The 25,542-nt window shown below is 47.7% G+C and overlaps 3 protein-coding genes across 4 annotated transcripts; 2 read left to right on the forward strand and 1 right to left on the reverse strand.

The window, feature by feature from the left end:
- On the forward strand, positions 1-1,209 carry LOC135387744 (presenilin homolog). Its single transcript, XM_064616842.1, has one exon. It carries the CDS (start codon positions 1-3, stop codon positions 1,207-1,209), a length of 1,209 nt encoding a protein of 402 aa, XP_064472912.1.
- A 4,573-nt stretch (positions 1,210-5,782) lies between these two features.
- Positions 5,783-6,907, forward strand: LOC135387745 (presenilin-2-like). Its single transcript, XM_064616843.1, has one exon. The coding sequence runs from the start codon at positions 5,783-5,785 to the stop codon at positions 6,905-6,907; it is 1,125 nt and encodes a 374-aa protein (XP_064472913.1).
- Positions 6,908-7,627: 720 nt separating this feature from the next.
- On the reverse strand, positions 7,628-24,058 carry LOC135388185 (uncharacterized). Of its 2 annotated transcripts, none has more exons than XM_064617573.1 (5): positions 23,899-24,058; positions 12,899-12,945; positions 10,762-10,817; positions 8,639-10,321; positions 7,628-8,248 (listed from the first exon to the last, which is right to left on the reverse strand). In XM_064617573.1, the coding sequence occupies exons 2-5, from the start codon at positions 12,933-12,935 to the stop codon at positions 8,021-8,023; spliced, it is 2,004 nt and encodes a 667-aa protein (XP_064473643.1). In that variant the 5' UTR covers positions 12,936-12,945; positions 23,899-24,058; the 3' UTR covers positions 7,628-8,020. The 2 variants fall into 2 exon arrangements, with proteins under 2 accessions (XP_064473643.1, XP_064473644.1); XM_064617574.1 differs by having other exon boundaries at positions 8,639-10,267; positions 23,899-24,057.
- Between the last annotated feature and the right edge of the window lie 1,484 nt (positions 24,059-25,542).

Below are 25,542 nucleotides of genomic sequence, written 5' to 3' on the forward strand. Positions count from 1 at the left end.
ATGTCTGAAGGCAAGGAAAGACTTCTCTCCCCCGAGGAAGCATTTTTCTTCTGGGAGGCTGTCTACGAAGCCCTGTGGAACATGGTGTCTCTTGTCGTGGCTGTCTTCTGCTGTCTGTGCCTCGTCACCCTCGCCATCTACGGAAGCCCCGACGACCCCAACGCTTCGCAAACCCAACTCCCCTATACGCCTTTATCCGAAACTGGAGTGAGCTCGGAGCAGCGTACAGTCAACTCTTTCGGTAACGCCTTCATACTTCTCGGAACGATCATAGCCATGACTTGCGTTATGGTCTGCCTCTTCTACTTTGGCTGCTACGCTGTTATCGGGTTGTGGATCATGATCGGCTCCTGTTTCATCCTCTTCAGTGCAGCGATTACGTTCTTCGCTAACCTGTTCGTTCAGCTGAACGTCGCTATTGACTATATTACGGTGGCGTTCATCACATGGAACTTCGTTGCCGTCGGCGTGATCATCGTTCACCGTCACGGTCCGAAGCTGCTTCAGCAAGGCTATCTCATCGTTGAATCTGCGTTCATGGCGCTCCTGTTGCTAGCGTACGTCCCGCCGCAGACGCTGTGGGTCGTGCTGCACATAATCCCAGTGTGGGACCTCATCGCCGTGCTAACTGTGGTGGGCCCGCTGCGAATCCTAGTGGAGACTGCGAAAAAGAGGAAGAAAGGTCTGCAGCCCGGTCTCGTTTTCGCCACGGTGGTTTTCGGGAGTCTGATTAACATGGCTTCCAGGCGCCAGTCTATTCCATCAGACGCAGGACGTGCAGACGAAACAGATTTCGATGAGACGCCGCCTATCTTCGGAGAACAGCTAGACGAAATGCAAGTTGAGCCGATGGTTCCCTCCACTGCCCGAGGGAGGCGAGCGCGGCACGCGCCGTCGCCCGCGACATCTTTAGGTTCGCAAGAAGAACCTGGCGAAGAGAGTGAAGGCATCAAGATCGGTCTCGGCGATTTTGTTTTCTACAGCGTCCTGGTAGGAAAAATGGCTCTCGGCAGCGACGTGCTTCTAGCTATTGCGGTTGGAGTAGCCGTCCTGGTGGGCATGTGCGTCACACTTCTGATCTTAGCTGTTGTTCAGTCTGCTCTACCAGCGCTTCCAATATCGCTGGGTCTGGGCCTTGTTTTTGCTCATTTTTCTAGGCATATTGAATATTTTTATGATTCCTTGTTGTCAGAGCAAGTGTACATATAGGAAGTAAAATAACGAGCCTAATCTTGTTGGTATCACAGCCATATCTAAATCCGTACCGATGCAATATAATAAATTATTTTTTCTCCGTGACGAGCGTGACTGGAAACTTATTGCGAGCATGCCCATTGGGTTAGTGCTACGTGCTACACACAGTTCTGGAGCCCGATCTTGTACTTGTCGTTATCCCATAACGCGCGGCAAATTCATTACATCGTCCCGTTAGCTTAGCAGCGAGCGCCTGAAGTCTATCAAGCCTGTCCATTGTACTCTGAGAGACTCGAATAGATTTCATTCGAGCTCGGTGTAGAACCAGCATCTGCACGGGAAGCTTTCTCAGAACCGCAGGCCGATGAAGGTCCTGTAGCACCAGAGGATATGTTACGAGTAGTGATGTCGCGAACCTTTAAGCTGGATTGACACATGCGTTTTTTTTTTGAACGCGTTTCGCGTTCGCGGCGCCGCGAAACGCGAGCCGTGGAGCGTTTCCAGCCACTCTTCAGCTGGATTCACACATGCGTTTTTTGAGCGCGTTTCGCGTTCGCGGCGCCGCGAAACGCGAGCAGCGGAGCGTTTCCAGCCGCTTTTCGAGAACCGCTCCGTGCTGCAGCTTCGGAGGGCAGAAACGCGAACGCTTTTCATCCAGCCAATCGGAGCGCTCGGAGGGGTGGAGGGTGGCTTCCTTTTGGCGCCGGCGGGCAATGGCGGGCCTCCCGATACTGAGCTGGGATCTTTTGTCATTTGTGCGTGTGTATGTGTTTGGTGCTTCCGCGTGAGTAAATTCCTTGTCACCAATAGCTGTTTGGTGTCTGAGCTGTCAACGATGAGCTGGGAATTTGCGCAAACCACGGAATCGACGAAAATAAATACGACTTGTGTGTAACCATGTGTTGGTCGTCGGTAGGTAAACATGTGCCTCGCTTCTTCTGCCGTTCTTTCTCTGCTATTGTGTCGCGTTTGTCATTCCAACGATTCATGATTCCAGCAGAAATGCTTCACGATAATTTTAAAACGGAGAGCATGCTTCACAATGTAAATTTTGAGGAAGAGTGCTAGAAGTGTTGGTACGATCTCGATGTAGCAACAACGACGAAGTGCGTTTTCAGGATGGCGGCTTGGCTATGTGTGACAGGACCCTCTCGGCGGCGCCGCGAACGCCGAGGCGGCGCCGCTTTTTGAAACGCATGTGTGAATGAGCCTTTCGAGAACCGCTCGGTGCTGCAGCTTCGGGGGGGGGGGGGGGGGCAGAAACGCGAACGCTTTTCATCCAGCCAATCGGAGGGGTGGAGGTGGCTTCATTTTGGCGCCGGCGGGCAACGGCTGGCCTCCCGATACCGCGGTGGGATCTTTGTCATTTGTGCGTGTGTGTGTGTTTGGTGCTACGGCATGAGTAAATTACTTGTCACCAATAGTTGTTTGGTGTCTCTAGAGCCCTGCACTATCCGCGGATGGAAGCGGATATCCGCGGTATCCGCATGATACATGCGGATTCGGATGAAAATTTTGAACTTTCTGCGGTGTGCGGATCGGATGCGGATAAGAAGGCGGCGGATCGGTAGCGGATTGGATGCGGATATACCACGTGCTGTGATTTTTCCACGAGCAATTTATTTGTATCGCGCGCCGCGTTCGCCTTCGACCATGCACGGCCAAGATGGAAGAGAAAGTATTCTGGCGTCTCGAACCATGCGACCACCGACGAGGTAGCGTTCCACGCGCGTTCTAGAAGTCTCTCCGTGTCGCGTTTGTTGAAATGTTTACCTTTGCTTGTTTTTGTGAGTTCTTCCGTGACAGCATGGAGGCATCCGAAATTATACCAACATATGCTTCCTGCGGTCTTTACGCGTCCTTCGAAACGTGCGGATTTTGCAGATCGGATGCGGCTGGTGCGTTTCGCGCAGCGGATCGGATGCGGATGTAAATTATTGTGTATGCTGCGGTGCGGATCGGATGCGGATAACGTGTGCGCGAATGCGGGTCGGATGCGGATGCCAAAAATCTCATCCGCGCAGGGCTCTAGTCTGAGCTGTCAACGATGAGCTGGGAATTTGCGCATACCACGGAATCGACGAAAATAAATACGACTTGTGTGTGACCGTGTGTTGGTCGTCGGTAGGTAAACATGTGACTGGCTTCTTCTGCCGTTCTTTCTCTGCGATTGGGTCGCGTCCGTCGTTCCAACGATTGATGATTCCAGCAGAAATGCTTCACGGTAATTATAAAATGGATAACGTGCTTCACAATGTAAATTTTGAGCAAGAGAGCTGAAGGTGTCGGTACGATCTTGAAGTAGCAACAACAACCAAGCGCGCTTTCAGGATGGCGGCTCGGCTATGTGTGACAGGCCTCTCTCGGCGGCGCCACGAACGCTGAGGCGGCGCCGCTTTTTGAAATGCATGTGTGAATGAGCCTTTAGAGGTTCGAGTTCGCAAAAGTTTGCGAAATTCGAGTGTGTTCGCGGAAGTTCGACTGCGCATGCGCGCATTAACGGAAGCGCAAGCATGTGCTTTACGACTCGAAAAGCCGCAAAGTACTCGTGTTATGTTTATATTACGACGTTTTATATTTTTCTGTGTGCTATAGCATATTTATTACACCCGCAAGGTGGATTGGAAATCTGAAAAGGAAAAATATATGTATATATTGCGAGTCGCCTGCTGCGGACAAGCAGCCGTGTTTTCCTGATCGTTTGTCTTCATAACATGGGATTTCAATGGGATTTCATGGGAGCAGACGGACGGCATAAGGGGTATGTCGGATAGGTGCGAATGCATTATTACAAGCTCCATGGCACTTCCTGTGGTAGCGGTTATAAGAATTGTTGTTTTCAGTAAGCTTTCTGTAGTTGCTACACAGTAAATCATTTTACACCTTTATTTGCTCAAACAAGGTGTATTCTTATAAAAAAACCCTTTTCTATTCCACAAAGAGTGCAAAAAGTGCATTACTAAAGGTGTAATATCGACATACACCGCGTTTTGTCCAATGTGGATCATTAAGGGTGTAAAGTGGGGTGTTGAAACAGGTGTTTTCCGTCGAATGCACCTTTTTTACACCCATTTGAATTGGGAGTATGGTGTTAAAAATGGTGTGTTATTTCGTGAGAGAAAAATTACGCCGGTTTCACAGCTCCGCTCAGCAAGTAATCACATTATAGACGATAACCTGAGTTAAAAACACAGTATTTGACAGGGAGGGATGTTAGAAATTTAGCTTACATCTTTGACTCGTTGCATGCGTGAGTGTTAATTGCAAAAACACATTCCCGCCACCGCTACAAACGTTTCCCGCCCCACCACATGTAACGAACGTGCCCCAACAAATTTCATTTCAGTATATGATCCATCCGACACGCCAATATAGGCTACTGAGGGTGCCCTAGGTCTCTTTATGCTTCTGCACCCAGGTTGGTCCCACAGTGTTACCAAGCTAACGAGGCGTGCTTGCGACGCATTGCGCTCCGGTTTAGGTTCTACGATGGAACCACGGCTGGAAGTCTACCGTGTTCGCGGTGCCGCTTGCCATAGAAGCAAGAACGTCGAACTGCATGCCTCGGCCAGTGGTGTCGATATGCTGCCGCGGAAGCTCCTATTACACTATTTGCGAGGGAATATTTGCGAACAAATAATTCCATCATAAAAGGTGTTTTCAATGGAATACTCCCATTTTAAGGGTGTTTTTGTTTTTGTACACCAATTATAACAGTGTTTTACTAGGAGTACACTAAACTAAAGGGTGTATTAGAAAACACCCATCATTTGAGTGTAAAGGCAACACCGAAAAGGTGTGCGCCATGGGACAAGCCATTTACACCAAAAAAGTGTAAAAAAGTTTACTGTGTAGTGAGGAGCGTCTGTGTGGCGTCGTTCTCTTTCGGTCCCCGTCCGTGCTGCGCTCGTTTCGTCGCGAACTTGCACCGACTAGCCCAAACCAATGTTTTGTCATGTTTAACGAACAGATATTTCAGTCTTAAGGGCTATGTCAGTCACGGCATTTTTAACTTTTCGCTAGAAAGGTCAAGTCTGCGAACCTAGGTGAATCTGGCTTGAAATTCGAAAGTTCGTCGAACATCGCGAACCAGCGGGTTTCGACTGCGAACTTAATGTTCGCAAGAAGTTCGCTGCATCACTACTTACGAGCAGTCTATGTTGAGCTTGATCCCCATAACAAGCCAGGTGTCCTAGCGCGTTCAAGACTAACTTCCATACCTGTACACGCGAGGAATATCTCATCATAAATATTTGTTGAATCAGAAACAGAATCCGCTCGCATGATCCCTCCATCTCTAAGGCACTCGTATTGTCATCGTCATGCAGCTCTGGCCCTGCACGCGGGACCAGGACCGATTACGTCTATATTTACAGATGTAGAAGTTGGCCTGACAGGAAGCTTGGCACGCCAATGCTGACCCTTACCCGCATCCAGACATCCACTGATGGCACGACCAGTGATAGACTTCAACCTTATTCTTCAACATGTGATCATACTTTTATGCGCCGTGTCCTCCTGCATGTTATCGGTAGCAGCCCTCGTAAACATAGTGAAACCGAAAAAGGAAGAGACAAGCGCAGTGGAAATGCCGTACTCCAACTTCCAGCCATCTAGTTCGTTTCCAGCAAATCTGCTCTTGATGAACTCATTCGGTAACGCTTTCAGCTTTCTAGCCATGGTCGTAATTGTCAACTGCACTTTGGTTCTCCTATATAAAGAAGGACATACCAACATAATCAAAGGATGGCTTATGACTGGCTCAGCACTCTTACTTTCCGTTACAACGTACCACTACTTCGGTCGGGTCCTGATCTACTTCAACATTCCGCTTGATCTCCTAAGCGTCGTGGTCATCGTCTATAACTTGGCCGTAACTGGACTCATGTGTCTCTACTACAAAGGGCCATTCCTCATGCAACAGACGTACCTTGTGTACGTCTCCGTGCTCATGTCTTTAGTTCTGGTGGAGTCCTTTCCCACATGGACTGCGTGGATGCTACTCGCCCTCATATCGCTGTGGGATATCTTTGCCGTCCTCTGCGTCGTCGGCCCTCTCAAAATCCTCCTCGAAACAGCCAAGGAGAGAAACGAGCCCTTGTTCCCGGCACTTGTTTTCTCTACGTCTTCCGTCTGGTGCTATAGTGTCATCGTACCGACCGTTATATGTGCAAGTTGTACAACGGCTGCGGGCAACGTAAAGAACTCTGCAGAACCGCAACAGTGTTCAACAACGCAGGCTGCAAGCCCTACGCCTCAGCCCAACCGCGCGTCGTCACCGGATCGCGGTGTTGACGTGACCCCTCCTATGTCAACGGCCGCTGTGAGAGCAACCCTCGGCTCTCGGGCTATCAAGACTCGCTCTAGACATTCCGATGCGCGACAGGAGCAGAATGTATGTCCCAGGTGCAGACAACGAGTGCTCCAGCAGCGAGACAGAGAGGCAGAAACCGGTATGAAGATGGGTCTGGGAGACTTTGTCTTCTACAGCGTCCTCATGGGATCGGCCGCAAGAAATGCAACCGTGGGTGTCGTGCTGTTCTGCTATGTGTTCATCATTGTCGGGATCTTTTTGACTATGGCACTGTTGTTGATGTTTCAACAGCCTTTACCAGCATTGCCTATGTCGATAGCACTGGGCCTCTTTGCTTATTTCGGGAGCACTTATTTTGTTGGATCGTATTTGGAAGCTCTTTATTATGTCGGACTTTAAAATTATTATTTTTTTCTTGCTTCTTTAAGTGGCTGTGGCATCTGAAGAGCAATGTCATTTGTCGCGTAATAAAATAGAGTTGATGAGAGGTCTTATGATAAGAATCTAAAACATTGTAGACTATGCGAGTATCAACGGCGCTTCGCTAAGAGAATATATATGATTGCTGACAATGATTACCTAGTGTGAATGACACTACACTGTTAGCAGGTTGTAATATGAGTTGTTATCGGTCAGCAAGAAGCATGCTCGACGAAACAAAGGTGCATCCTTATATTTCTGTTTGTGTGTGTTCATTGCAACACTTGCCTTATTGGCTGATACTATAAGGAACAATATAATATTGCTGCACTATGTCAACACTGGAATGCACACCGAGACAACCCATAGCATGTAGTTAGGCTCTAACTTCTGACTTCGGCGTTCCGGTCCTGAAGGATAATCCAGTCTCTAGCAATCTGACAACGCCGAAGAGTCACCGCCTATTCTGGCCAAAGCACTCCGAAGCGCTTGACAGCGTGACATCCGGACATGTTCCTTTTCCTTTTCTTGTGTAAAAATATATCACTTAGTTTGGATTTAAACTGCTCTATGTTGTTAAGAGGCATGGCTTCGCGATTGGGGTCAGGCTACTGGCTACATTGACACCACAAGAGATTTTGCGAAAGGCTCTGGCGAAAGGCGTCAGGTTCATCAGTAACAAAAAGCGGCAACAAGAACTAAAAAAAATAACGCTTTATTACAAAAGAGGTGGAGTCTTCACAGGAGTGGCCATCAAGTACAGTGTAAAAATGAAAAATTTCCTCCAAAGGTATCACAGGCTTTCGTGTATGCGTACAAATGGCCGAATAATGGAGCTCCAGTTTTGATCTCATGGACGATTCACAAAAACGGTCATTCGAGTCGTTCTTGTACTTTGGGTTCGAAACTATGACGTCATCCGAAGAAGGAACTGTCCAAGAGAAGGACGGAAAACTTAGGTGTCCACCGGGACACTTGGAATGCCTCTAAATGTCAACTTCGGGAGCGCTCAAAATCTCTGTCGATTGGGGAAACGAAGCCGCCGCCGGATGGAAGAGATCACAATACACAGGGTGGTAGTGTGCCTCGGGTTTAGGCTCCCTGCGCACGGAGCAAGAACCGCAGGATGGTACTGGCGGTCTCCAGAGTACTAGCAGGGTTCACATCGCTGCCTCCTACACGTGGTGTTGCCTTGGGTCCCATGTAGCTCACGCCCAAACGTTCTTGTGGTGGGGCGTTGAGAACAAGCCTTGCTTGGCGTCGGATGACTTCAGCCATAGGAACAGGGTTATGTACAGGACCCATGATAGCTTCAACGGCCTGGAAAGAATGGTACATGTGCTAAGGATGTCAGTAGGCAGGATGGCAGTAGTTGTTCATCCATCATAGACGTGCAGGGTATAACGCTTTCAAAAATTATGTGGTATGTGTATATACACTCAGTATCCTCTACAATACATGCCGATTTTAAGCTTGCAAAAACTCCTGTAAGCCACCATTAAGGAAAGAAAAAGCGTCAACCCTTACAACGACACAGCCGTTGCGATGTTCTGGATTTTAGAACTTTTACGTAGCAGTCCAGATAACAGCAAATAAAGACAAGACTATTTCTTCATCCATGAAATTATATGTGAAATTCTGGGCTTCCAGTGGTTGCTGTACGCATGCTTATGGCACTAGGTATTGTTATGTTAGCACGTCGTAACTCACTCTGGCCTGAGGGGGTGGTGGCCTCTTCAGCAGCACTGGTTCTTGCTGGTTTTGTGACTCAATTGGCACAGGCATTCTTATTGGCATTGGAGCACGACCTGGAGCATCGGATGACCGCATCAGCACTGGCACCATACCGGGACCACGCTGTGGCATGAAAGGTGGAGGTGGTGGTGGAGGTGGTGGGAATCGCTCCACTGGAGACCTGTCCTCAGGGCCCATGGGGAACATGAATGGCCTCCTCATAGGCATCATCCTAGGCTCGGCGGGCCTCTGCACAGGGAACGGCCTTGGACCCGGTGGTCCGTTAAACAAAAATGGCGATGGTGGGGGAGGTGGACCACGAGACCTGTACGACTGTACGGGTGCATCAGCCCTCGGTGGTGGCATCATTCCGGGATGCGGCAGTACCACACCCATTGGCACTGGGATGATTACACCAATGGGACCACGAGGCATGGGTGGTGGCAGAAGTGCCTGAGGTGGTACCATGCTGGGCATGGGGTATGGAGCGAACGGATGAGGGTGCATCATTGGGTGCATTGGTGGGGGTGGGGGAAACATAGCAGGGTGACGCATCATTGGGTGCATTGGAGGAGGGAACATTGCTGGGTGGCGCATCATTGGGTGCATTGGTGGTGGGAACATTGCTGGGTGGCGCATCATTGGGTGCATTGGTGGTGGGGGCATCATGTAGGCAGGGGGTGGGAGCATACCTGCGGCCGGGTATGGCATCATCTCCGGAACTGGGGCTGGACCGTACATGGGAGGGTGTGGGAAATGTGGGGGGAAGAAATTGGGCATTGGAGGTGGAAGGGGCCTCAGCACCAACACTGGTTGTGCGGCGGACATCATTGGGTGTGGCATTGCCATGCGCCTGTCTGGGAAGGGGGATGGCGGCAGCATGCCGAACTGTGGTACCATTCCTGGATGTGGAATCCTCATGCTTGGAACTGGCACTGGAACTGGCACCTTGGCAACGAGCATAAGCACCATGGGTGACATTGGTGGCCTGAATGGCATCTTTGGCATAGGTGGGCGGAACAGAGGCATGCCCATGGGAGGCCTTGGCCGCATAGGGGCCTCGCTTGACTTTGGTTCTTCGTTTCTTGCTGGAACAGCGAGAATGACTTGTTCGTTGTCGTAATCCTCATCATCCTTGTCCTTCTTTTCGTTGTTGTCCTGTACGTCGTTGTCATCTTCCACGACCAAGGATCTGTGCATAAAAGCGGACTCTGGCCCTGGAACTTCGATGTAGCGAACATCGTCATCTTCTACAGCAGATGCAAAGGCAATGCCTCCAGACGGGCCGTAGTTTTGTTGCTTCCTCGGCGGAGGAAAAAGAAACTGCTTCTGCTTCTCTGGAGGAATGGGCTTGAGCTTCGCAGAAAGTGCAGCATTGTAGACACCCAGGAGCTTACGGATATCGTCGGCCTTCGGCCTTTCGGATCCTGAAGGTGTTTCAACTATGACAGCCTCCACGTTGCGCTCGTCGGAAGACTCCGTGGACGAGGGCTCGGGCGTCTCGGCTTTTTCTACCGGAGCTGGTGTAGAGCTCGGAGCGTTGGAATCCGGAGACTCGCTCTGCTTTGAGTCTTCCATTGGGAAGGCCATAACGTAGCCCATGCCCTGCGGGTCAGGCAGAAATGTGGACATTATTCCTGAGTTCTGGGCACGCTTTACCTGGAATGCGGAAATAGGTATGCTGAAGCAGGGAAGTTGGCGTTATTCTCTAAAGACCACCCCGCGATTCCTTGCCACCGTGTGATTTGGTGCGCGACACCCACCACCACATTATTATATTTTCATTCTCCATTCGTCGTAGGGAAAGAGGAGTCGCTGTAGGTTAGTTGTTATTCATGCTCCCAAGATATGAAAGGTGAGCAGGGTGCAGATTTGAAAGGCAAGCAAGCTGGTGCATTTCCCTGAGTCCGAGCAAGAATGGGGCTGAGCACTCTCTCCTCCAGTCATCTTGTGCTTAGCGTCCGTCTTCCTCAAACCATTGGAATCAAGACCTCCATCTTTTGAAGTGATTAATTGTATTTACGTAATGAGGAAACTAATAATGCGTCGTGTGTTTTGTGCTTTGTCCGTGCATGCTGTTGTGAATCTGTTTGACTTACCAGGTCTTCAGTTGCCTTGGCTTTCTCATCGTCAGCATGCGCCAGCGCCGCTAGACCTGCGTGGCCGGGAACAGTCGCACATCACTACACAATCCATGTTACATATAGTAGGGTACAAGAGGAAAAAGCAGCTCGGATTTTCGTACTGCTGTAGACCGCGAGCCCAAAACTTTAGCGCGCAACAGCGCACAAAGAACGTCTGGCCATTCCACAGGACCAAAGTTTGGAACAGAAAATATGATGACGATAGGTGATCATCGTGGTGACCAACAAGTGGTGATCCAACCATCCACCACAAGTGGTGATCACCTTGGTGACCAACCGAGCACCTTTTGGACGATCTTTCTAAAGGTTCACGGCGACTTACTGTTACTCAAGAGCATAGCTGCTCACTTTACTGCAACTTCATTCAGCATGACATCGTGCAGGTTCTTACTCGCATCCCATTACATCACGTCAGGATCATAAGTCATCATTCGACTTCAGTTTCAACATTACACCTCGTCGCATCCCATTACTGGACAACACCTCCATTATCATCATTACCCGTCGTGTTATGGTGAACGATGTCCATCATAAGCCTAATGGCCGTCGGCTAGGATGCAATGAGTCCTAGGCAACACTATAATCACTCCCAACTTAAAGACGGCTTTCCAGCCACGTCCTTCGATGATGAAAGTCTCAAAGACTAAATAGTAATAGAGCGAGAGAACAGTAAAATGAAGAAAAATGAGACGACAGAAAATGGTTGAATAATGTCTGTTTATGCAGCGCTTCACGTGTGTTTGGTTCAGAAGTGCGTGATATGGTTAAATATTGGAAGGTACCCTCACTTTCGATACCATATTGCCACCTGTATCTGCCCTGCAATGTGACCGACACACCGAGCACATACAGTACTGGCCAAAGCACGCCAATTGCTCTACTAATGCAATTTAATTTAAACTCTCTAACTTGGTGACACAAGTGTTCATTCCCGCCAAGCGCGTCAATGTTGTGCTGGTCAAACAGTCTTCAGTGCAGCCTCAACAGACGCATTGTAGGCACTTTCGAACCTTCACGAGAGTGGACTCACACGCACCAACGTTCAAGAGGTGCCTTCACCCCAGCCACGGAGGTTGAGGGTGGCCTCGTAAGAGACTACAGTTCTGGTCATCACTATAATTTCAGGGTGATTGGAACGAGATACTCGTTACCCTTGAAGAGCACGAAGAGGCTTTTGTGCGACACCGGTCTCCGTTGCGTGTGACCTGGATACCAAGAGAACCGTGAGGGGTCGCTCTTTGTCCTCCTCCCCCGCTATTGTTTTCTCGAAAGCGTCCTCACTTTTGTTGATAGCGGAGGTCAACGCTTCACTGTCTGGCCAAGTGGACTCCAAATCGCGGAGAAAATGAGGTTAAACTCTTAAGCGTTTCACCCAGAGACAGTGTTGCCGACTGGGAAAGTCTCCAGAGTGATTGCTTCAAGAGGTCAATGAATAGAGAAGAAGGTTATCAAATGGCGCACGCAAAGTCGCTAGATGCACCTGGCAACAATACTGCCTGCAGTAATCTGTGGCTCAGAGACAGTTTCACTGGCAGCAGCCAACGCGCATTACTGTATCCTATTTCTAGCTTCTTGCAGCAAACTTCATTGTACCCAAACCATGCGGTACATTACTTTCATGACATCATAAACTTTTCTGATTTGAAATAAACGACCAGCCTTCGTTAACGACGCGTTCTGCAACCGTAACCATATAGTTTGTCGTAGCCCACAGGTGTCCCGATATAATAATTATAAGCGGAGTCATTAAATTTTCGAAAGGCAGGTTTGGCATCAGTCAAGTCTTTCTGGGTATCTTGAAACAGCTAAAGTCCGTAATGTTGTCATTGGCATTCGTTGACCATATCAGTGCCATCAGGGTTAAGAATAAGCTTTCATCTCAGTGCACGGCTACAACGCAGGCATGTATACCTCACACATCTCGGTTAGACGTTAGGAAGCCAAACATTTGCAGATGACGTCAACGGTCTGCATAAACTGAATGATTTGAATGAAGAGGTGTCGCTATGGCTCCGAGTAACGCGAGATGGCTGAATGGCTCTATTTGAGAGATCTGTTCGCATTGTATCGATGCAATGATAGTGACACTCACCGACGAGAAGCAATCCGAGCAACGCCTTGATATCCATTGCTCCGTTCCTGTAACGAAAATAACATGGCGAACATGAAATGATGGATTGCTTGTCGAAACAGCGCGCAGGATGCGAACAAATTCACGCTGCAAGGATTCAGCAGCACGTCGAACATCCATACCGATAATTGCCTGCTCTGTCTTCCTGTCAAGATGTGTTTTCACTATTGAGTTACGCAAAATCCAGTTGACAGACATTCAGAGGCGAAGGTTATCCGTATAGATGTTATATTGGAAGAGCACGCAACTTCTCTTTAGAGCTTATAGGGATCGAGTTTCTCGGTGGGCTGCACAGCGAGGCATTGATCTGTTTCTGGAAGAGGATAAAAGAAACCGGGGTCTATGTACCGGCCAAAATAATCGTTTTGCTCTCGTTACAACGTAACGCAGTGATACATAAAGGAGCACGCCATGAAGTTTCGTGACGAGTTGTACCGGCACAAAATAAGCAACGCACCCTATTTGCGTATGACGGCGTATTTGGCCGCCAGTCGTTCAGGTCGAGCAGCCTCTTCCTGGCACGGTACAATGCACCGGAAGAGACGCTGCTGTCGTCTGTGATGTTATGGACTGGTTTGTGCATTGTGACGCGGATTGCCTTGACTGCTTTTACCCGGGGATGCGTAGTGCCGTCCCGAACACTTTGACCTCGAATGGCACAAGCGCAAAAGTTTTCGTGTCCCGTACGTCCGTGCCTAAAATAAGTGTCCCATACAAAACACACGCCTTACGCGAACATATCAGGCTTGGCTGCGAATTATTATCTTGCATGATCGCGCCGTGAGACCTATTTGATATGGCGGTATACAAAGTGAAGCATAAACTCAACTTGTCTGAAAGATGCATAACAGAAATCATGACGAGACGGGGAGTCAGTTCCCATGGTCATTAGGTACGCAATGTATGACGAAGAAGCGTAATTGAAATTTGGCGAAGAAAATAAATAAGTTTTCTCGTCTTTACGGCCTCCAACACGTCTTGAGCCCATAACTGACGCCTTTCATGCCGATGATCTCAATATCCAGGTTCGAATCCCTGTGGTAGAGAGGTCGAAACGGATTTCAAGACCTCTGATATTACAAGTGACCTATTGTAGCTTAGTAAACACTGTAATACACATACACACAAAACAGAACTACAATAATAATAATAAAAAAAAGACTGCGTCTTTGGTCATTCTGCAAACACGTCTACATTGGGCCGTCACGTGGCCATACCACGTGACCACGTCACCTGAGCCCTATAAAGCCATGGACGGACCAACAACATGGTTGGCTCTATAAACATATAGCTTTGAAACTATAAAGTTCACGACGAAAACTGGAAAAAGACTGATGACTTATGACCGTGAAGATGACTCAGTATCCCCCACATATTGTTTGGGGGCGCCTATACCGCAGGCATTTTGTGTGAACATCAACGTTATACAAGGAGTATAAAACGGGCATCGGAAGGTGGGAGCGAGGGGGATCGGCGCTCTCCATGAGTTCAGGCTGCGGAGACGTCGACCCCCATTACATGCAGGGCGATCGGGCACGGTGCCTGGTAATCCGTCGTATCCGGCAAATTTTTACAGGACATGTATTGTTCACATGTATGAGCTTTGACTTTAAGCAGACATAGTTTTTCGCCGTGGTAACGAAGGCCTGTTACCTGGGCAGGCGTAACCACGTTCACTTCCTCTTGAATTTGTAAACCCAGCCATAGCTTATCTGTAATGGCCGTAGAGAAGGACTGGCCATTGCCTAAACATTCGAACGCCGTAAGCGGAAGCTGTGTCACATATTCGAAGGCACCCTGTACACTGTGCGTGGCACGCGTCGTTGTTTTACGCCTTTCTGTTTCTCTGTATAACTTAAAAGTTCTTGTACTAGTCCTCCGAACTTCAGGATCCTTCCCCTTCCCTCCCCAGTGACGCGAGGGATCTCCAGACACCCCTTGAATCAGGTCTTTCTCTCCTCAAAGCTTGCTTTTTCTGCCATGACACATCTCGTGTGTATACCGTCATCTCAGCTTCCTCTCGCGTCACCGACAAAGACGTGTTCAGACTTTTTTTTCGGGGAACGAGGAAGGACTGTGGCGTTTCATCGTCGTCACGTATATCCTGCTGGCAGCAGAGGCGGAACTCTCTGCACAGTCTTGACTTTATAATAGCGGGCAAGTATAAAGCCCCGAATGTGGGAACGGGATACCTGTTGACCCACATTGGGGTCGGAGCTTAAATTGGAACGGTTTCTCGACGGCTGCGTGCGGACGGCGCCTCGGCGCTCCAATTTGCGAATTTGCCTGCTTCCCTTTCTTCGCTGACAAAAAAAAAAGAAAAAGAAAGAACGAAACAGGTGTGGTCGGGTTCCTCCCGAGCACTGCACTCGCTATCAGCCAGCGGGGCTTCGCGAGAAAGAAAAAAAAGGAGGCGGTCGGGCGACTTGTAGCTTATTCCATTCTTGTGACGTTCTTGACGTATAGCCCCCTTTAAATCGTTTGACTTTTATGATTCTTGAAAGGTACGCTAGAGGGCGGTTGCTTCCTTGGCTATCCGTCGGAACATTTGGAAATCGAGCCAGTGCAAATCAACGTTACTGCATGCTAAAGTGGATAATGGGGATTATAGTGTTCCGTTTTTCTTGTAACTGCTGCAATGAAAATCTGAGCATAATACGACAGACTCTGTTTTACTCTAAGTTTGCCGAGCTGTGCCTTTGCATGGGGGATTCGATTAGCGTACAAGATCGGTAGCAAGTGACACTGTCGTGGTGCACGTAACCAATCGTATGTTTGACCCTTAGCGTACTTCTATCGTGAAATCGAACGGACGGAGGGTTCATAAATCCTATTCTATGTGTCCCAAGTGTCACAACCAATCTCGGTACGAAGTACAGGGTGTTCAATGGCAAGTTGTTTGTCTGCCTCCAAAGAGAACAATGTTTCTGCTGACAACACCGGCAAAGCAGATGGCTGCTTCATCGTCTACTTTGGAAACTATCGAAGGGTAGCTGTTATGGGTTTGCGTATTTTCCTCGGTTTCAACGAAACACACCAAAACAATGTCATTGCCTGCATTGTCTGTGTGGTATTGCACGTAGAAACAGGCGTAGTTCAGAAATTACATTCCTTTTCTTTTTAGTGCGTCCAACTCCAACTCCAACATTCCTTTTCGTCCCTTCTCAACAAAACGAAACTAGGTGCTCCGGGTTTCCAAGAGGCCGTATGACAGCAGACGACAGATTTTTCTACCATACTTTATCAATCGAACGATACGTAAACATTGATGAAGATTGCAGAAACAGCTCGAAACGTTATTCTCTTGCGCACCCTGTGCACGCGACCAAAAGGAAAACACCGCACACGGCTCAATTGCGAGTTACATTTTAAACGTAACGTTCCCTCGACTGGCTTTCGTGTTCTCTTGATTGAAGCGCATCACGCTAGCATCGTGCAGAAATAGAGTCGCTCGATGCTGTAGAGAGTGCTTTCTCCTTATACACTTAAGTGGGGTGGAACTGAAGGGCACGATGCAGTTGCCATGCGCTTCTTCTATGTAATTTTCCATTTAAAACGATGTCGTATTTGGGAGCTGATTGAAAACAGAAGTGAATCTTTTTAGATATGATCCCGACTTAAACGCACTCCATCCTCAAGCGAGAGTACTCGACGACTTCTCAGAACCACGCTCACGAGATCTTCTTTTCGAGAAGCTTCTGTTCGATTTTCTCTTTCTCCCTTCCTCTCTTTCTTTCTCCCCCCCCCCCCCCCACACACACACTTGAAGAATAAGAGAAAAGAGTGCCACCAATATTCCGCGTTATTCTTATCTTCGGCGTTCAGAGACTGCCAGTTAAACGCTGGAGGAGACATCGATAAGTAATCAATATCGTAAAATCAAGTGTCGCGTACGGCCAGCAAATCGTGAAAATAGTATAGCGGTCCTCGCAAATAACGAGCACAAAAATATCTTCGACTTCTATCTTTCTGCGAGGACTCGTCGGTTCAATGAGTATGTCGCTGCTGTTTGCTATTGCAGTTACGACTGTCTTGCTAACACGTCCGTTTTTTTCTTGCTGTTTCGGGTTTCGGTATAAGCACGGCTGTGCAGCGTAGTTCTTTTCGCAGATCTTGTACAAAGGTGGTTAATTCCGCGTTCTTAGTAGCTTACGAATTCTATGCGGATGTTTAGTGAATATTTCGCGAGGATTTAATGTTCTATGCAAGGTTGTACTATGGAGCTCATCTGAGTTAGAACGATGGAAGTCTGAGACTTCCGCAGGACATCGAGAATTGTCAGTTTTTCAGCAAAACCCACGCAGAATGGAACACGAGAATGAAACATTTCTTTGAACCCCATGTTGACGATCAAGCGTACATTGAGTCAAGAACGCCAGCGGAATGACGAAATGATGTTCGAACAAGTGTGGAGTCAATGTGCAGTGATGTAAATGTCGCCGAAACGAATTGCTAAATGTCTACAAAATTAATTCTATAGTAAATTGCACCCAGTGGGTCAGTTCGACTTAATGGAACTCATCCGTCGCAAATTGCAATATGAGTCTGCACTTGTCTATGTGGGTCTTTAAATTCGCGCAAAAAATGACGACCGCGAAATTCACAAAATATTAAGGCAATCCCAGAAACGTACTACTCTTACAGTACCCAAGAAAGGTAGAGGTGATTGCAGCATAAAATCATCCGTAGGAAGCCAGAAATGTGCTCCTTATAGTTCCCTCGTCCCTTATTATGCCAATAAAGACCTATCCGTCTATGAGCACTACATGCGTTGTATGCCCGTCCAGTGCCAATCCAGTACGTTAGTTCAGCTACCGGTCCAGTTAGTTTTCCAGTCAAATTTTCAGCCGCCAAATCAGACGCATAATAAAAATCGATTGACTGCTTGGGTAATGAGTGTGCAGCAGACGACGCAAAAAATATGGTCCTTATAGGGCACTCATCCCTTATTAAGCTAATAAAGACCTGTCTGTCTATGAGCACAAAATGCTTCGTATGCCCGTCCACTGTCAATCCAGTACGTGAGTCCAACTACCGGTAGAGTTAGTTTTCCAGTCAAGTTTTCAGCCGCCAAATCAGACGCATGATAAAAATCGATTGACTGCTTGGGTAATGAGTGTGCTGCAGACGACGCAGCGAACGAAATGACGCATAAAACGTCAACGACTCCACAACAAACAGACGTCGTCTGCAGCCACCAGGCGCTAACGCGACAGCGCCAAAAAGAAAATGCGTGTTTTAGTGCGCCACGAAGAAATGAAGAGAGAGAAAAAGCCTGTTTTAGCACGCACTGGAAATGATGGCCTCATAACCATGTGCACTGATCCGCAATGACGTCCAAAATATCTATCTATCTATCTATATCGGGCGCAGTAAATATTCGATCTCGCTTTTCCTTTACTCCGCAATTTCGGTAGTCGGCGTAGCAGGAAAAAAGCAAAAAAGAAAACTTCCCCTCGGCTCATTGACTCGGCATTAGGAAAAAAAAAGGAAAAAAGATAGAGAGAACCGTTGCGTGGAGAAGCATCTGATCGAGGTCGTCTGCATCTTCGGTTTCGTTTTTCTTTTGCGTTTCAAGGATTACGCTTCTAATTGAGAGGCATGTCTTTATACTGGTAATTACGCTGTTCCAGCCGATGGCGCTCGGATGAGACTGGGGATGAACATGCAAACTTACGCCTTGAACACGTGCAAAATACTGATCTCAATTCTGCAGTTTGATGTTGCGAGTTTCGCATCCCGATAGGTACCGAGAATTATAAGGGTTTTTGTGGAGCAGGCGTCCATTGGCTATTCGTTACTTAAATAGGATTGATTGGATTTGAAAGGAAAATAATATGGAACTTGTGGCTCCAGAAGTCGAACCGGCTGTACTCCACTGCCTTCGTACCGCTAGAATGCGGTTTATATCACAGACCACCAGGGGTTCGTGGGGATGATAATGTGATGCGGCATAATGAGTGTAAAAGTTTTTAAAAAATGCTATAAGATTAATACAGCAGTCCATGGGTACGCCATATGGTCTACAGCAGATTTGAGCCGACTATTTGTTACTTCATCTATTATTACTACCTATATATTATTGGCTAGGTTGAAGCTGTACCGCTGTCATCACTGTCGCCGTGCAACAATATAAACTAATAGAAGATTTGTTCTGTGACTAGGGCAAGCTGGCTTCACTATCGCGGCATGAGGATATGTATGAAGAACTATCCTACGATTTTAACGCAGGTGCAGGAGGTTAAACCAGCTAACGTGTAGACGCAGTGCTATGCACGGTTTATGTCTTCGCAGAACATTTCTGTAGTGTGCCTTATTTGTTATTGTCACGATTTGTTTGCCGCAATTTCAGATTAGCGTCTATTGCCAACGTCAGATATGTGTCTGGTGCCGGAAGTAACGTACTGACTACTTGTGCGGCCTCAAACAATGAGAAGGGGGGGTTAGCTGTGCATGTGTGGGCCATTGTGATCAAGTAGAGGACCGTCTACATGTGCCATCTCAGATTAGTGCAACGGCCGATCGTAGAATAGCGTGGCGCCGCTGGCCTACGAAGAAACGGAACCAGATGCAACGAAAAAAAGAAAAAGCGTCAGCACGATGGCAGTTTGGACATAGTTTTCAAATGCAACAGTGTCCATCCTTAATGAAGACAATACAGCAAAACATGTGAATCTGGAATGTGCCATGCTCCAGCATAGCAACGGAGAAGAAAAACGAAGGAAACGCCTGACAGCTGGTCAACCAAGGTGAACCGCAAGCCACTGAAAATATTCCTCCAAGTCCTTCCCCCTTTTTTCTTTTTTTTTATCAGTTAGTTACTTCCAGACTTGTGCCCGTTACTCGAAAAAAGTAATTGATTACCGTTACCGTTACTTGTACGGAAAAAGTTATTGATTACCGTTACCAATTACAGAACTTCAAATGTAATTGAGTAACGAGTAGAAAAGTAACGCGTTACTCCGGTCGTTACTCTGCATTCACGCACATTATACCCGTCTTTGTGTGCCTCAGCAAAAAAAAAAAAAAAAAAGAAAGAGAAGAAAAAAGGAAAGTTCAACAGTGGAACAGCTGAAATAACCCAAAAATATGTACGTCTACTGTAGTTATCGCCCGGGAAGACGTTGACCCGATTGTGGAAGATCATGCGTGGAACTTCCCCATGACTCACTAAACCTCCAAAGCTACCACAAAGGTACCACCACACTGGTGTAGGAACAGATTAGGGGGAGAGACCCTGAAATTCCAGAACAAAGGTGACGGCACGAAGATCTTGACTTCGGGCAGAACATCTAAAAGATGAGTTAGTCTCTGCCGGGAAAGTAATCAATTACTGAGTAATCGATTACTCAGAAAAGTAATTGATTACTCGAAAAATTACTTTGAATTTAAAGTAACTGATTACTCGAAAAATTATTCAAAAAAGTAATTGATTACAAGTAACGCAATTACTAGTAACGCGTTACGCACAAGTCTGGTTACTTCTAGTACTATTAGTGAAAATAGTTGTGCAAGCAAAATTCAACAGGTACCTGCGGTGCGCGAGGGACCAGAAGGACATTGGAAGTGTACACAAGAAAGGGGACTTTACTGCCTCAATGCTAGCCAGTGTACACATAACTACGAGGACAGAACGTTTTCGCATATTTATGTAAATGGGTCCCGCTTGCCGCGCAGTGCCATTGCGATAGTAAGACTCCTAAGTAAGTAAGTGCTCTTAAGAAGTAAAGTTAGTAGCTCTTGCGATCACCTGGGAATAATACCGAGCACTTCTTTGACGCAAGCATAATGAAGTCGCCAGCAATGTACGAAATATAAAATGCACGCTGCGATGCCAGGGGCCAACGTGTGGACTGCGGTATCGACACTGCACACCCTCTGCAGTGGCAAGAGATAGGCAAACAATACGAGGCGAGCTCCTCTTACTTGTTGACTCTGCAATAGCTGTGCAATTTCGCAGAAGAACAGGAGTGACCCTGGCGATCGCTCCTCCGCTCAGCCGGGAAAGGCACTGGCATGTTGTCGCTGAGCACCGCGGCAAGACATCGTCTGTTGGTAGAAGACAGCTACCGTGTTTATCTTTCTTTTAATTTAGCGTCAGCACGGCGAAACGACTGTTGCTATGTGCGGCATACAGACATGGACAGATGGAGAGAGGACAGCAGGAAGAAGCGGAATAGGGAGGCTGGTATATGTCTTGGGCCAGCCTCAGGGGGACCTGTGGCGACATAGGTATATGGAACGATTGCCGACAAACCGAAGAAAAGCCTCAGGCAGCGCAGCCGCTAGTCAGGACCTATCCCACAACCTATTACCCATTTTAACATGACCTTGACGATGCCGGCAACGAGCAGATACTATGTCCATTCTGCCTCGACGGTGGTACCATGTTCACAAAGCGATCCTCTACGGGAGCGCTGCATAAGACAGGAAAGTGGTGTCCACGGCTAATGCGTTCGAACGCATTTTCCTCGTCGAACGAGAGCACAGGCCCGTTTGGTACATAAATGCGAGAGCAGAGACCCGACAAAGCATGGTCACGTGTCTGCTGTATTGGGTCATGCGAGGCGAGAACGTGCATCTTCGCGGCCCAACTTTCGATACATGCGCGCCCACGGGGGTTCTCAAAGAGCATCGACAACCGCATCAAATTTTTCAACAAGTAACTCGATCAAACTGCCTTCTTGACGTTCTGCTCTGCAGAGTCAACCACCGAAGCTGCAGAACTTGCCTCAGCCGACAGTACGGCAGGTGATGTCACTTCGGATGAGGCCACAGTGTACAGCTTACGCGGTTCAAATCCCTAGGAATTCGTAGTGTGGGGGAAATCCACTATCGGTACACCCGATGTTTATGCTTCTGGAACATGAGGAAGAGCTGCACGCCTGCCTACAGGGAAATGTATGTCGGGAGCAGCGTCGCCCAACGAGGGCGTGGAGCCTGACAGTCCGAGAGCCGTAAAGAACGACACCGAACGCATTTATAGGCGCCAAGGGAACAAAATCGACGCAGGTTGCACTGTATGATCAGCATGCATAGAAAGTTAGGAACTGGAATACTTTGCCTATACCATAAACCTCAGGCTTTCTGAAAAGCGCTTGCACCTTTTGTACGGGAGTTCCTGCACTTCGAGTATGTTTCTATCGCTTCCTCGATCGATGCGTGATACATGTATATAAGGAACATTACGAGTACCCCTCGTACCCTCGATGTCGAGAACACAATCTTCACTTCGCGTACTTTTGCACATAGCAGGTGTTCTCAATGGCGCGTTGTACAGCCTCGTGCTTATAACTCTGTGTTAGCACCTGCAGTATCTTTCCGTTTTCAAAACTAGAGTGCATCGATAAAAAAACACTCGGTTAGCAAGAGCCTAACAAAATAAGCCTAAAATCCAATGTAGTCTTATTATAGTGGGGAACAAGCGACATATTTACATAGGAAATCTCTGTGGTGCTCAATTCTAAATGTGTTTATGCAAATGCAAAAATGTCTCAACTTCCCTGCAGCCGGCTGTTCGGTTTTCATAGCTGCACCTTTTTCAAATTCAAGCGACGACGGCGTATCAGATATGTTCAACTTCTAGTTGTCTTTTAGGTCGGGTTAATGATCAAAGTGTAAACCAAAGGGTCAGTCTCAATGAGGCCACATACATCTATAGCTAGTGAAGGTTTATGCACCAACGAAGCGTCACGTATAGGTCCATACTATTAAAAAAGCCTGGGCACGCAACAAACAGACACAACACAAGCTACTCATGTTGCGTTGTGTTGTGGTGTGATCGGCTGTGCGCCCACGCACAAGTCGTTATTTAGTATGGCGTTCCCAGTCTTGGTGTTTTCCACGTCGAGACTGGGAGGCGACCCGGGCTCGAATCCCTGTGCCTCTATGTTTTTCCTCGTTATTTCTCGGACACTTTGAGACAAACGTCGGCACAATTTCCCGTGAAGTCGTCCCAGGACGCACGATGCTCCCCCCGACCCCCCTGCGATAGGCGAGCTGTTCCATCGCCATCACAGCCACCTCGACCACCTAGTATACCGTTTATCAACCAGCTTGACTAAACGTACACGCCGTCTTCACAGCCCTGTCACGTAGGTCCCAGTTCAATATTTTGTACCAGGGCGACGATATACATAACAGCGCGAAAATTTGAATCCATTTTGTGATTACAGTTATCTTAGGGCTGCTACCCAAGCAGCAAAATGTACTGAAAGTCGAGTGCAATAGGGGTGGACGAGAACAATGATAAGACACATACCGTCCACCCCTATTGCACTCGACTTTCAGTACATTGTGCTGCTTGGGTATGCAGTTAGAGGTCATAGTCGCCAGTTCTGCGCAGTGATGGCAGCACGCTGTTATCTTTTAGATATCTCTAATCTTTCTTTATCTCTTTGATGGCGACGGATATAGATTTGTTGACTGATTTGTACGGATCCTATGAGCGCGCTGTCGCGACTACATTAGGAGACAGTTATTCTAGGTTGAAGTATCGGTACATTACTTTATAGCAGAGAGAGTTTTCCACAAAGATTTTGCCTTGCCGTCTGCGTCTGAACCGTGTCGTCGTGGCCGCAAATTAATTGGCAAAAGTGCAACAAGCAAGAAGTACCGGCGAAATACACGGCAACTTTAACAGATTTCGCGCCTACTCGAGTTATTCCGTTTGTGGTGATACCGATGGCATAATTCCTTCACGGCCGACACACCTATGGACTCTGGAGCGAACGGCCACGCAACCTGACATCCCCAGTCCTAGGCCCAGAAGTTATCTCTTCTGTTGCAATACCTTAACTGTTCGCAAAGCGAAAGGAGCGAGCTCCCGTACATGGCAAGCGCCGCCCCCGCACATGTCCGCGCTATATATCCCTGCGGTGATATCTGTCATCCCAACCGGCCTCCAAGACTCTCGGTGGGGCCGTCCGAACGCATAAACAAGGAACAGTCGATTAGCATACCTGTCCCAGAACAGACGACGCACAACAAGTCCTCTTTAAAAGAAGCACCACTACGTCCTTCGATATATGTGGAGATGCAACACTAGAGAGCCTTGTATGGAGATGCACCGCTTTAAACGCGCACCGTCCCAGGCCCGATGGGAAGTGCGGCAAGCAGTGGACCGGTTGCACACTTTTTATACCCCAACTAGGCCACCGGGACATGCACAGATGAGGCACCTCTCTCCCCTGTGTCGCTTCCTCCTACAGCAGGGGAGAGAGTGGAACAAGAAAACCGAGAGTGGTCGACCATTGTATTTGGCCATGTTGTTTTTTTCTTCGGGGCCGATCACCAATCTCACGTACATACAGATGTTCCTGTAATCAGCGGCCACGAGCACTTGTCGTTAGATGTTTCGGGGGGAAGCGGGATTTCGTTTTCTTTCGTTTTTTCTTTCTTTCTTTCTTTCTTTTTTTTTTTTTGAGGGACAGGTGGTGCTTCTCAAGGGTTTCAAGATTTTTGCAGGGGTTTCTGCGTTGGGTACAAACCGTGTGCTACATATGCGGCTGGTGGTGTTGGGAAGGACACTGGTACCGCGTCAGCTGTTTAGAACGGTTAATTGGGCTCACTAATTAACTACTCCTCGAGAAACACTGAAGGTTCTAATGTGTCAATGCGCAATTTATGGTGAACGCAATTGGCTGACCAAAATTGCAGTCACGAGTACTGTTGCAAGGTTATGTAATGTAAGCAAAACACGCAAGTAGATTAACGTATGTGCCTGGTACCGGTCGAATGCGACGGACACATAGAGGAATACGCAGCAGCGAAATTTCGATGCCTTTTTACTCCAGAATGTAGCAAAAGAATCCAATCACGGTCCTCTTGATTGCCGATTAAGAGCCCTAACTACTATAGGCTACACTTCTTCTTCTTTTTTTTTTTTTCAAACGAACTTTACTGCAATGATGATATGTACAAGAGTGATGCCAAAAATATACAACATTTACAGCACTGACATGGTTAATCGACGGCTTTCGATGATGCCTAATTCAACAAACACGACACGCGCTCACTCACTCACCCTTTTGACATTCTCTCCCACATATTTTTTTTCACACGCACACACAGACAACACGGGACGAGGCAACGGCATCTGCTGAACATGATGGAATGTAACTGTTCTTATAGACAGGAACTTTAAAATATTTTAACATTTCGACTTCCCAGGCTCATTGACGGTTGTGTTGCGTTCGTCTGCAACAGCAGCAACAACAACGTTATTGGGAGATGATGGATGGCGAGTTTCATCGCCAGGGGCGACACTGTACCCCATGCGTTCGTCTGTTTGTGTGTTGCAGCCCCCAGAAGAGTTACTTTCCATCATGTTCATAGACAACGTTATTTCGATGATGATGGTTGGGTTGCTTCATCAACGCTGGTGATAGTTTACCGTATTGCATGCGGTAATTTGATGAGGATATATGAACTCCAGGAGGAGAAAAGAAAAAAAAGGGAAAGAGCACTAAACGCCTACTTTTCGAAGGTACGGCTTACAGTAGGTTTGCAAAATTATGCGCAACAGACCATTTATTAAAATATGAAGTGAAACCGGTACACCGCCATCAAACGAAACTTTTTCTATCTTTTATATATTACTTACG

The sequence above is a fragment of the Ornithodoros turicata genome, chromosome 3 (assembly GCF_037126465.1).
Source record: "Ornithodoros turicata isolate Travis chromosome 3, ASM3712646v1, whole genome shotgun sequence".
In the NCBI taxonomy this organism is placed as follows: Eukaryota; Metazoa; Arthropoda; class Arachnida; order Ixodida; family Argasidae; genus Ornithodoros; species Ornithodoros turicata.